General features: G+C 52.2%; 1 protein-coding gene across 2 annotated transcripts in view; it reads left to right on the forward strand.

Moving 5' to 3' along the window:
* EIF2B4 (eukaryotic translation initiation factor 2B subunit delta) overlaps nucleotides 1-11,836 on the forward strand; it is a 45,987-nt gene extending 34,151 nt beyond the window's left edge. For both annotated transcript variants that reach the window (XM_073624818.1, XM_073624819.1), the window contains 6 exons: nucleotides 539-615; nucleotides 3,170-3,272; nucleotides 6,638-6,765; nucleotides 7,757-7,934; nucleotides 9,737-9,917; nucleotides 11,580-11,836. In XM_073624818.1, the coding sequence (XP_073480919.1) occupies nucleotides 539-615; nucleotides 3,170-3,272; nucleotides 6,638-6,765; nucleotides 7,757-7,934; nucleotides 9,737-9,917; nucleotides 11,580-11,779 (867 nt within the window). In that variant the 3' untranslated portion in view covers nucleotides 11,780-11,836. The remainder of the gene's footprint in view (nucleotides 1-538; nucleotides 616-3,169; nucleotides 3,273-6,637; nucleotides 6,766-7,756; nucleotides 7,935-9,736; nucleotides 9,918-11,579) is intronic.
* The last annotated feature ends 656 nt before the right edge of the window (nucleotides 11,837-12,492 follow it).

The following is a 12,492-nucleotide window of genomic DNA, read 5'->3' on the forward strand; positions in this document are numbered from 1 at the left end:
CAGATCTCGGCCCCTCACTTGCCAATCCCTTCCAGGCTCACCATACCCACTTTCTGCCTTGCCACCCCTTTCATTTCTTGATACCTTCCCCTCACCTGCCGACTCAACCTCTTACCTGCTTCCCAGATATCTACCTTTTCAGCCGTTGGCGCCTCCTTCATGCCAAATAGCTACCCCTCAACTGATAGCCCTTCTCCTGTCTTGGATATCTGCTCAAAACCTAACCCTACCCCAATCTCAGATACCCACCTCTACTCTGTTCCAGATACCCACCCTCCTCCTGCCAAACCTTACACTGTCCTAAAATTACTGCCCCCCCCCCCCCCCCCCCCACCTGCCAACCCTTCCTGAGTCACAGATACTTGCCTTTTATCTGCCAACTCTTCTTTAGTCTCCTTACCTGCCAACCCCTCCCAGTTCTGGATACTTGGCCCTCATCTGCCAACCCGTTCCTGTTGCTAGTTACCCACATCAGTCACCTCTCCTAGATGCCTTCTGACTGGGTATAGATTGTCACACTGCTGTCTATGTTGTATAGGTGATCCAGGACTACAGCACTCCACCCCATGAGGAGCTGTCACGTGACCTGGTCAACAGACTGAAGCCTTACATTAGGTAGGAGGGGTTTGTGCTTTAACAGAGGGGTGTAGGGGCATTACTAGAAGTGGATATTGAGGCTGGTTTAGCCTTCTAGCGGTCTCTCTCTTGGGCTGGTCCCTAGGGCAGTCTATCTTTGAAATGATCTGTCTTGGGGTGGTTTTTCTGGAGTGGGGGAGGTGGGGGTCTCTCTCTCCCTGGGAAGAGGAAGCGGTCTCTCTCTGTCACTGGGGAGCGGGGGCGGTCTCTCTCTGTCCCTGGGGAGGGGGGGCGGTCTTTCTCTGTCCCTGGGGAGGGGGGGGCGGTCTCTCTCTGTCCCTGGGGGGGGCGGGGGGCGGTCTCTCTCTGTCCCTGGGGGGGGGCGGGGGGCGGTCTCTCTCTGTCCCTGGGGAGGGGGGGCGGTCTCTCTCTGTCCCTGGGGAGGGGGGAGCGGTCTCTCTCTGTCCCTGGGGAGGGGGGGAGCGGTCTCTCTCTGTCCCTGGGGGGGGGGGGGGAGCGGTCTCTCTCTGTCCCTGGGGGGGGGGGGGAGCGGTCTCTCTCTGTCCCTGGGGGGGGGGGAGCGGTCTCTCTCTGTCCCTGGGGGGGGGGGGGAGCGGTCTCTCTCTGTCCCTGGGGGGGGGGGAGAGCGGTCTCTCTCTGTCCCTGGGGGGGGGGAGAGCGGTCTCTCTCTGTCCCTGGGGGGGGGAGAGCGGTCTCTCTCTGTCCCTGGGGGGGGGAGAGCGGTCTCTCTCTGTCCCTGGGGGGGGGGGAGCGGTCTCTCTCTGTCCCTGGGGGGGGGGAGCGGTCTCTCTCTGTCCCTGGGGGGGGGGGAGCGGTCTCTCTCTGTCCCTGGGGGGGGGGGAGCGGTCTCTCTCTGTCCCTGGGGGGGGGAGAGCGGTCTCTCTCTGTCCCTGGGGGGGGGAGAGCGGTCTCTCTCTGTCCCTGGGGGGGGGAGAGCGGTCTCTCTCTGTCCCTGGGGGGGGGAGAGCGGTCTCTCTCTGTCCCTGGGGGGGGGAGAGCGGTCTCTCTCTGTCCCTGGGGCCCTGGGGGGGGGGGGGGAGAGCGGTCTCTCTCTGTCCCTGGGGGGGGGGTGGTCTCTCTCTGTCCCGGGGGGGGGGGGGGGTGGTCTCTCTCTGTCCCGGGGGGGGGGGGGGGGTGGTCTCTCTCTGTCCCTGGGGGGGTGGTCTCTCTCTGTCCCTGGGGAGGGGGGGCTGGTCTCTCTCTGTCCCTGGGGAGGGGGGGTTGGTCTCTCTCTGTCCCTCCCTGGGGAGGGGGGGCTGGTCTCTGTCCCTCCCTGAGGTGGGGGGGCAGTCTCTGTTTCTCCCTGAGGTGGGGGGGCAGTCTCTGTTTCTCCCTGAGGTGGGGGGGCAGTCTCTGTTTCTCCCTGAGGTGGGGGGGCAGTCTCTGTTTCTCCCTGAGGTGGGGGGGGGCAGTCTCTGTCCCTCCCTGAGGTGGGGGGGGGCAGTCTCTGTCCCTCCCTGAGGTGGGGGGGGGCAGTCTCTGTCCCTCCCTGAGGTGGGGGGGCAGTCTCTGTCCCTCCCTGAGGTGGGGGGGCAGTCTCTGTCCCTCCCTGAGGTGGGGGGGCAGTCTCTGTCCCTCCCTGAGGTGGGGGGGGCAGTCTCTGTCCCTCCCTGAGGTGGGGGGGGCAGTCTCTGTCCCTCCCTGAGGTGGGGGGGGCAGTCTCTGTCCCTCCCTGAGGTGGGGGGGCAGTCTCTGTCCCTCCCTGAGGTGGGGGGGCAGTCTCTGTCCCTCCCTGAGGTGGGGGGGCAGTCTCTGTCCCTCCCTGAGGTGGGGGGGGCAGTCTCTGTCCCTCCCTGAGGTGGGGGGGGCAGTCTCTGTCCCTCCCTGAGGTGGGGGGGGCAGTCTCTGTCCCTCCCTGAGGTGGGGGGGGCAGTCTCTGTCCCTCCCTGAGGTGTGGGGGCGGTCTCTCTCTGTCCCTGGGGAGGGGGGAGCGGTCTCTGTCCCGGGGTGGGGGGGGGGGTTGGAGAGAGCCGTCTCTCTCTGTCCCGGGGGGGGGGGTGCAGTCTGTCCCTGAGGGGGGCGTGGTCTGGGTCTGTCCCTGAAGGGGCGCGGTATTTCTCCATGGGGAGAAGCCAGTCTCTCTCTAGCACTGGGGGGGGGGGGGGGGGAGCAGTCTCTCTCTGTCCTGGGGGGGGGAACAGTTTCTCCCTGTCCCTATGGAGGGGGGGAATCGGTCGCGGTCTCTGTCCCTGGGGGGGGGGGGGGGGGGGGAGCGGTCTCTCGCTGTCCCAGGGGAGCAGTCTCTCCCTGCCCTGGGGGGGGGAGCGGTCTGTCCCTAATGAGGCGCGGTATTTCTCCATGGGGAGAAATCAGTCTCCAGCCCTTGGGGGATCGATCTCTCCCTCCATCATTGGAGGGAGCAATCGGTATCTCAGGGGGCTGATCTTTTCCTGCCCCGCTTGGGGGTTATCGCTCTCCGTGTTGATGGTGGGGGGGGGGTCTGTCTCTCTACATCCCTGCCTGTGGGGAGGGGGATTTCTCTCCATAAGTGGGGGTGCAGTTTTCTTTCTCCAAATCTTTAGGGGCGGTTTTCTTTTTTTTTTCTGATGGTTCTTTTTATTTTTTCTTGCAGTTTCCTGACTCAGTGTCGCCCTCTGTCGGCCAGTATGGGAAATGCCATAAAGTACATCAAGAAAGAGATCTCAAATATGGGTCGGCAGTTGGGAGAGGAGGAGGTGAGTGTGAATCCCACACTGCGAAACTTTACACATTTCTCTTTCTGCATGTGTTTTTTTTTTTCTTTTTGTGTTTCTGTTAGTGTTTTTTTTTTTTTTTTTTTTTTGCATTTACTAAACAGGCATAATAAAACATTTACAATGGTATATTTAACAGAGCAAATAATAGAAGTTCATTGTTGGGCTTTACAAACACTGTAACTGCTTCCTGTCCAAGCAGGAGACCTATTGTTCTGGGTGGAAGTCATATAACGTCCTCCCCAGAACACGTCTAATGCGTGCCCGATGGGCCAAGCTCCGGCGCGATCTGTCCCAGCTGTGTCCGCCAGACACATCGATGACAGATCAGTGTACCTGCTGGTACCATGTGATCGCTGTGACCAATCGCAGCAGATTATACTGTGTAAAAAAAATAAATAATAAAATCCTGATCACCTTCAAAAGTAGTAGTGTTACTCTGGTCAGTGTGTAAAAAAAAAAAAAAAAAAAATTAAATAGTATTGTTTGATTTTTTTATTTTTTTACACACTGACCAAACAATACTATTTAATTTTTTATTTTTTTTTTTTTTTTTTTACATGCTGTCACCAGTCAGTGTCCCCGTTCACCGCCACATCATTTATATGATGATTCTGTTGTAATTTTTTGTCACAATTTTTGAAAAGAAAAAAGAAAAAAAAGTTTTCTCACATTTTAAAAAATCTTTTTACACACTGCAGTGGTGACAGTATGTAAAAAAGATTTTTTTAAATGTGAGAGAACTTTTTTTTTTTTTTTTATAATTTTTTACATTGTGACAAAAAATTACAAGCTCAAAAAAATTGCAATGCCTCTTACTAAATACCTTGGACGGTCTACTTTCCAAAGGGGGTCATTTGGGTCATCATTGTACTGTCCTGGCATTTTCAGGCCTCAAGAAATAAGATAGACCGTCAGTACATCAAGATTGATAAATTTTCAGATATATGTACTATAGTTTGTGGCCTAAATTTTATGAAGAAAGATTTATTTGTAAAATATTATAACAAAAACGAAGAAAAATGTGGGGGGTTTTTTGTTTTTTTTTTCAAAGTTTTCGGCCTTTTTTCATTTATTTAGTAAAAAACAAAAAAAAAAAACTGTGGTGATTAAGTACACCCAAAAGAAAGCTATATTTGTGTGGAAAGAAATGATACAAATTTCTTTTATGTGTACAGTGTTGTATGACCGCGCAATTGTCATTCAAAGTGTGACAGCACTGGAAGCTGAAAATTGGCCTGGGCAGGAAGGGGGGTAAAAGTGCCCTGTATTGACATGGTTAAATGCTCATATTCCTATTCATCAACATCCCACTGTAATATGCCACTGTGGTACTTGGTGCTCTGTAGCCCTCTTTATATACTGCCTTGAAAAAGTATTCATACCCCTTGAAATTTCCCACAAACTTGAAATTGTTACAACCAAAAACGTAAATGTATTTTATTGGGATTTTATGTGATGGACCAACACAAAGTGGCACATAATTGGGAAGTGGAAGGAAAATTATTATTTTCAAAATATTTACAAATATGTGAAAAGTGTGGGGTACATTTGTATTCAGCCCCCCGGAGTAAATACTTTGTAGAATCTTCTTTCACTGCAATTACAGCTGCAAGTCTTTTTGGGGATGTCTCTACCAGCTTTGCACATCTAGAGAGTGACATTTTTGCCCATTCTTCTTTGCAAAATAGCTCAAGCTCTGTCAGATTGGATGGAGAGTGTCCTGCTGGAAGGTGAACCTCCACCCCAGTCTCAAGTCTTTTGCAGACTCTAACAGGTTTTCTTCTAAGATTTCCCTGTATTTGGCTCCATCCATCTTCCCATCAACTCTGACCAGCTTCCTTGTCCCTGCTGAAGAAAAGCATCCCCACAATATGATGCTGCCACCACCATGTTTCACAGTGGGGATGGTGTGTTCAGGGTGATGTGCAGTGTTAGTTTTCCGTCACACATAGCATTTTGCTTTTAGGCCAAAAAGTTAAATTGTGGCCTCATCTGACCAGAGCACCTTCTTCCACATGTTTGCTGTGTCCTCCACATGGCTTCTCGCAAATTGCAAACAGGACTTCTGTTGGCTTTCTTTCAACAATGTCTTTCTTCTTGCCACTCTTCCATAAAGACCAGATTTGTGGAGAGCACGACTAATAGTTGTCCTGTGGACAGATTCTCCCACCTGAGCTGTGGATCTCTGCAGCTCCTCCAGAGTTACCATGGGCCTCTTGGCTGCTCCTCTGATGAATGCTCTCCTTGCCCGGCCTGTCAGTTTAGGTGGACGGCCATGTCTTGGTAGGTTTGCAGTTGTGTCATACTCTTTCCATTTTCAGTTGATGGATTGGACAGTGCTCTGTGAGATGTTTAAAGCTTGGGATATTTTTTTATAACCTAATCCTGCTTTAAACTTCTCCACAACTTAATCCCTGACCTGTCTGGTGTGTTCCTTGGCCTTCATGATGCTGTTTGTTCACTAAGGTTCTCTAACAAACCTCCTGAGGTTTTCACAGAACAGCTGTATTTATACGGAGATTAAATTACACACAGGTGGACTCTATTTACTAATTAGGTGACTTCTGAAGGGAATTGGTTCCACTAGATTTTAGTTAGGAGTATCAGAGTAACAGAGGGCTGAATTAAATGCACACCAAACTTTTCAGATGTTTATTTGTAGAAAATTTTGAAAACCATTTATCATTTTCCTTCCACTTCACAATTATGCGCCACTTTGTGTTGGTCTATTACATAAAATCCCAATAAAATACATTTACCTTTTTGGTTGTAACATGACAAAATGTGGAAAATGTCAAGGGGTATGAATACTTTTTTCAAGGCACTATAGATGGTAAAGCCGTAGACTGGTACTTGGTGCTCTGTAGCCCTCATTATAGATGGTGGAGTCGTAGACTGGTACTTGGTGCTCTGTAGCCCTCATTATAGATGGTGGAGTCGTAGACTGGTACTTGGTGCTCTGTAGCCCTCATTAGAGATGGTGGAGTCATAGACTGGTACTTGGTGCTCTGTAGCCCTCATTATAGATGGTGGAGTCGTAGACTGGTACTTGGTGCTCTGTAGCCCTCATTATAGATGGTGGAGTCGTAGACTGGTACTTGGTGCTCTGTAGCCCTCCATATAGATGGTGGAGTCGTAGACTGGTACTTGGCACTCTGTAGCCCTCATTAGAGATGGTGGAGTCATAGACTGGTACTTGGTGCTCTGTAGCCCTCATTATAGATGGTGGAGTCGTAGACTGGTACTTGGTGCTCTGCAGTCCTCATTAGAGATGGTGGAGTCGTAGACTCCCTGTTTGTGTCCCTGGGGCCCTTTTTATACCATGTGCTCTCTTTGTGCTGCAGGCAAAGGAAGAGTTGTATCGGTGTATAGACCGTTACATCCATGAGAGAATCCAGCTGGCCGCCAAGGCAATTTCCAAATATGCGGCAGAGAAGATCAGCGAGGATGACGTCATCCTGGTGTATGGCTGGTGAGTTTGATGGGGGGGGGGCAAAGGCAGGATAAAGCAACAGGTTCGCTTTAAGACTGGTCCCCATAACCTCTTATACTTCCCTTCCTGTTCCTCCTGCTGGAGAAGACCCAGGACACCTCCAAATCAGTCTTATTCAGAGCTTATTACACAGGACTTAGGGCTCTATCCCCACCCGCTTGTAGTGGTATATCTCATTATTCCCTAATCTGTTCCTGCACACAGAGGAGTTGTAGATGACCTCCAACCTCCCCAGGTGTTCCTGTTACTTCATAAAGCAAGGATAGCACAAACCCTCCCTAATGGGCACAGCAGCTGTAGAGACCCAGGAACTCAGCACAGGGATGGTGGGAACCCCTCATAATGGGCACAGCAGGTGTGCAGATCCAGGAACTCAGCACAGGGATGGTGGGGAACCCCTCATAATGGGCACAGCAGGTGAACAGACCCAGGAACTCAGCACAGGGATGGTGGGAACCCCTCATAATGGGCACAGCAGGTGTACAGACCCAGGAACTCAGCACAGAGATGGTAGGTACTCCTCATAATGGGCACAGCAGGTATACAGATCCAGGAACTCAGCACAGGGATGGTGGGAACCCCTCATAATGGGCACAGCAGGTGTACAGACCCAGGAACTCAGCACAGAGATGGTGGGAACCCCTCATAATGGGCACAGCAGGTATACAGATCCAGGAACTCAGCACAGGGATGGTGGGAACCCCTCAGAATGGTCTCAGCAGGTGTACAGGCCCAGCAATTCAGCACAGGGATGGTGGTAACTCCTCATAATTGGCACAATAGGTATGCAGACCCAGGAACCCAGCACAGGGAAGGTGGGAGTGCCTGAATGGGCACAGCACATATATAGAGACCTGGGAACTCAGTGCAGGGATGTCACAAATAGTCTCAAGCAATGGAGCGTTGCTGGTCTCAGGTGTTGGATGGATTTTACCGATCAGTATAAATGAAGTATGATTTGTTCTTTCAGCTCATCGCTGGTGACCTACACCCTCTGCAAGGCTCACAACAGCAAGAAGAGGTTTCGGGTGATCGTGGCGGACAGCCGGCCGCGGCTGGAGGGGAGAGAGACGTTGAGAAGACTGGTGAACTGCGGCATCCACTGTACATACATCATGATCACCGCCATCTCCTACATCCTACCAGAGGTGAGTGAGAAAATGCACATACGCCAGGCTGGCCGTTGGTCTCAGATGTTTGGTAGAGGAAATCTTTGGGATCCATCTGTCTGTGTTCTGTCTTCACTCATCTTGTCCACATATGTCCATAAAGAGACTCCCAGCATCGTTCTGTGTCAGACGGATCCCATCCTCCCGATGTATGATCCCTTCTCAGTTCCAGGACTCTTCTGAATCCTAAAGCCCAACCGAAGTCCCAGAAATAGATGTGAGGTCAGACACATTATATATATATATATATATATATATATATATATATATATATATATATATATATATATATATATATATGAGCTCTGTTATCAGCACTTAGCCCCTCTGTGGCTGGCTAACCCAATCCCTTCACCTCTATGGCCGCACGAGGGGCGCCCCCCCCCCTTCACCTCTATGGCTGGACATGGCCCCCCCCTTCACCTCTGTGGCCGGACGAGGGGCACAACCCCTTCACCTCTGTGGCCGGACGAGGGGCACAACCCCTTCACCTCTGTGGCCGGACGAGGGGCACAACCCCTTCACCTCTGTGGCCGGACGAGGGGCACAACCCCTTCACCTCTGTGGCCGGACGAGGGGCACAACCCCTTCACCTCTGTGGCCGGACGAGGGGCACAACCCCTTCACCTCTGTGGCCGGACGAGGGGCACAACCCCTTCACCTCTGTGGCCGGACGAGGGGCACAACCCCTTCACCTCTGTGGCCGGACGAGGGGCACAACCCCTTCACCTCTGTGGCCGGACGAGGGGCACAACCCCTTCACCTCTGTGGCCGGACGAGGGGCACAACCCCTTCACCTCTGTGGCCGGACGAGGGGCACAACCCCTTCACCTCTGTGGCCGGACGAGGGGCACAACCCCTTCACCTCTGTGGCCGGACGAGGGGCACAACCCCTTCACCTCTGTGGCCGGACGAGGGGCACAACCCCTTCACCTCTGTGGCCGGACGAGGGGCACAACCCCTTCACCTCTGTGGCCGGACGAGGGGCACAACCCCTTCACCTCTGTGGCCGGACGAGGGGCACAACCCCTTCACCTCTGTGGCCGGACGAGGGGCACAACCCCTTCACCTCTGTGGCCGGACGAGGGGCACAACCCCTTCACCTCTGTGGCCGGACGAGGGGCACAACCCCTTCACCTCTGTGGCCGGACGAGGGGCACAACCCCTTCACCTCTGTGGCCGGACGAGGGGCACAACCCCTTCACCTCTGTGGCCGGACGAGGGGCACAACCCCTTCACCTCTGTGGCCGGACGAGGGGCACAACCCCTTCACCTCTGTGGCCGGACGAGGGGCACCCCCCCCCTTCACCTCTGTGGCTGGACATGGGCCCCCCCCCCCTCCTTCACCCCTGTGGCCCGATGAGCGCCCCCCTCCCTTTCTGTGTGACACAAGCCTGTCTGCGGACACCTGTGCTGAGTGGTCTGGCTGATGTGATGAGAGGGAGTGATTTGTTACTCAGCTTCGCCTGCACAGAGCACTGGGGGGGGGGGGCAGAAAGCAGCTTTTTACTTGGTCACAAAGGTATTGTAAAGTATTTGCAAATCATAACCAGCAGTGCTGGAATTTGATGGTATGAGGCTTTATTTAGACTTCAAAGTGTACCTCTAGCCACAAACAAGATAAAGTTTTATCTAGAGACGCACTTTAACATTCAGATGTGTCAGGCATGAAATGGGGGGGGGGTTGGTGGGGTGCCACGGCGGTATGGGCGATTGGAATATGTGGACAGCTTACACTACAGTGTGGCAGCTGTTATTACGCATGACGTTTGTCTTTCCAGGTGTCCAAGGTGTTCCTGGGGGCGCATGCTCTGCTTGCCAACGGCTATGTCATGTCGCGGGTCGGGACCTCTCAGATCGCATTGATTGCCAAAGCCCACAATGTGCCAGTGCTGGTGTGCTGTGAGACCTACAAATTCTGCGAGAAGGTGCAGACTGACTCCTTCGTCTCCAATGAACTGGGTGAGAACCAATCACAGCCAGCGGTGACTGCACCTTCCTCTACACAGCCGTCTTATTGGCTGCATACTGCTTACAATTTCAGAATTCATCTTGTTGCCATTCAACTAGTTATATCTTATCCTCAACACCCACATTAGCTACACCCTGTGTACAGAAAACATCTCCTGTATGCTGCATGATACATACCTAGTACACGTCCCATGTGCTGGGCTATACATACCTAGTCCACGTCTCATGTCCTGGGCTATACATACCTAGTACACGTCCCATGTGCTGGGCTATACATACCTAGTCCACGTCTCATGTCCTGGGCTATACATACCTAGTACACGTCCCATGTCCTGGGCTATACATACCTAGTACACGTCCCATGTCCTGGGCTATACATACCTAGTCCACGTCTCATGTGCTGGGCTATACATACCTAGTCCACGTCTCATGTGCTGGGCTATACATACCTAGTCCACGTCTCATGTGCTGGGCTTATACATACCTAGTCCGCGTCTCATGTGCTGGGCTATACATACCTAGTACATGTCCCATGTGCTGGGCTATACATGCCTAGTACATGTCCCATGTGCTGGGCTATACATACCTAGAACACGTCCCATGTGCTGGGCTATACATACCTAGAACACGTCCCATGTGCTGGGCTATACATACCTAGAACACGTCCCATGTGCTGGGCTATACATACCTAGAACACGTCCCATGTGCTGGGCTATACATACCTAGAACACGTCCCATGTGCTGGGCTATACATACCTAGAACACGTCCCATGTGCTGGGCTATACATACCTAGATACACGTCCCATGTGCTGGGCTATACATACCTAGAACACGTCCCATGTCCTGGGCTATACATACCTAGTACACGTCCCATGTCCTGGGCTATACATACCTAGTACACGTCCCATGTCCTGGGCTATACATACCTAGTACACGTCCCATGTCCTGGGCTATACATACCTAGTACACGTCCCATGTCCTGGGCTATACATACCTAGTACACGTCCCATGTCCTGGGCTATACATGCCTAGTACACGTCCCATGTGCTGGGCTATACATGCCTAGTACACGTCCCATGTGCTGGGCTATACATGCCTAGTACATGTCCCATGTGCTGGGCTATACATGCCTAGTACATGTCCCATGTGCTGGGCTATACATGCCTAGTACATGTCCCATGTGCTGGGCTATACATGCCTAGTACATGTCCCATGTGCTGGGCTATACATGCCTAGTACATGTCCCATGTGCTGGGCTATACATGCCTAGTACACGTCCCATGTGCCGGGCTATACATGCCTAGTACACGTCCCATGTGCCGGGCTATACATACTTAGTACACGTCCCATGTGCTGGGCAATGCAAACACCTAGTACTCTTTCTATGTACATAAGCAGTATGATCTTGTGTCAGTTTTCAAAATGATATCTTATATTATGAATAAACCCCTAGCATGTTAGAATTTCGTATGTGTGTCCTTCTTTAGTTTTCTGACAGTTTCTGGTCTTTCCAGTGAGTAGTTTGTACCGGTATCAAGAAATATTAATACAGGGTGGGAGGGGCAGCCTGGTCCAATCATTACTTCCTGTCCGGGGGGTTCTGGGTGTCTCCTCCCTTACAGAAGTGCTTCCTTTTTGTCTCCTTCATCCAGATGACCCGGATGACCTGGTGGTGACCCGCAAGGGGCAGACTCCATTGAAGGATTGGGAAAAGACCCGCTCGCTGCGGCTGCTGAACTTGGTGTACGACGTGACGCCCCCCGACCTGGTAGACCTGGTGATCACGGATCTGGGGATGATCCCCTGCACATCGGTTCCTGTGGTCCTGCGATTGAAGAGCGGAGAGCAGTGATGGCCGAAGTTTGTTTATTTATCGCTTTGTTATTAAAGACGTTCTGTTTACACCCTGCAGATGTGTGATGTCATAGTGGTGTAGGCCAGTGTGTTTTTGGATTTTAATGCACAGTTTACACAATATAATACCCAATTGTTTGGTAAAATATAAAAGATGTTATTTTGAGTAATTAGATACCAAACATGTCGTGCTTTAAAGTTGTGCACACCTGTGCAACAGTGACAAACAACGTAAATTTTATTATCCATAGGCGACGCTTTAACAGCCTTTACAGGTTACCACTTTAGATTTACAGAGGAGGTCTGCAGCAGGGGCGTTGCTAGGGGGTGGCTTTTGGGGCTATAGCCCCGAATCTGAGGCCAAAAGCCCCGAGTCTCTGCAGGGGTCCCCAAGGGGAGGGGAGGCTCTCTGGGGACCCTTATGTAAGTGGGGGGGCTCTCTGGGGACCCTGATGTAAGGGAGAGGCTCTCTGGGGACCCTGATTTTAAGGCCTAGGCTCTCTAGGAACCCAGATTTAAGGGGGAGGCTCTCTGGGGACCCTAATGTAAGGGGGCCTCTCTGGGAACCCTGATGTAAGTGGGGGGGGCCCTCTGGGTACCCTGATGGAAGGGGGAGGCTCTCTGAGGACTCTGATGTAAGGAGGAGGCTCTCTGGGGACCCTGATGTAAGGGGGGGCTCTCTGGGGATATATATACAGCCACACGTATATC

This window comes from Aquarana catesbeiana, linkage group LG04 (assembly GCF_042186555.1).
Source record: "Aquarana catesbeiana isolate 2022-GZ linkage group LG04, ASM4218655v1, whole genome shotgun sequence".
Classification (NCBI taxonomy): domain Eukaryota; kingdom Metazoa; phylum Chordata; class Amphibia; order Anura; family Ranidae; genus Aquarana; species Aquarana catesbeiana.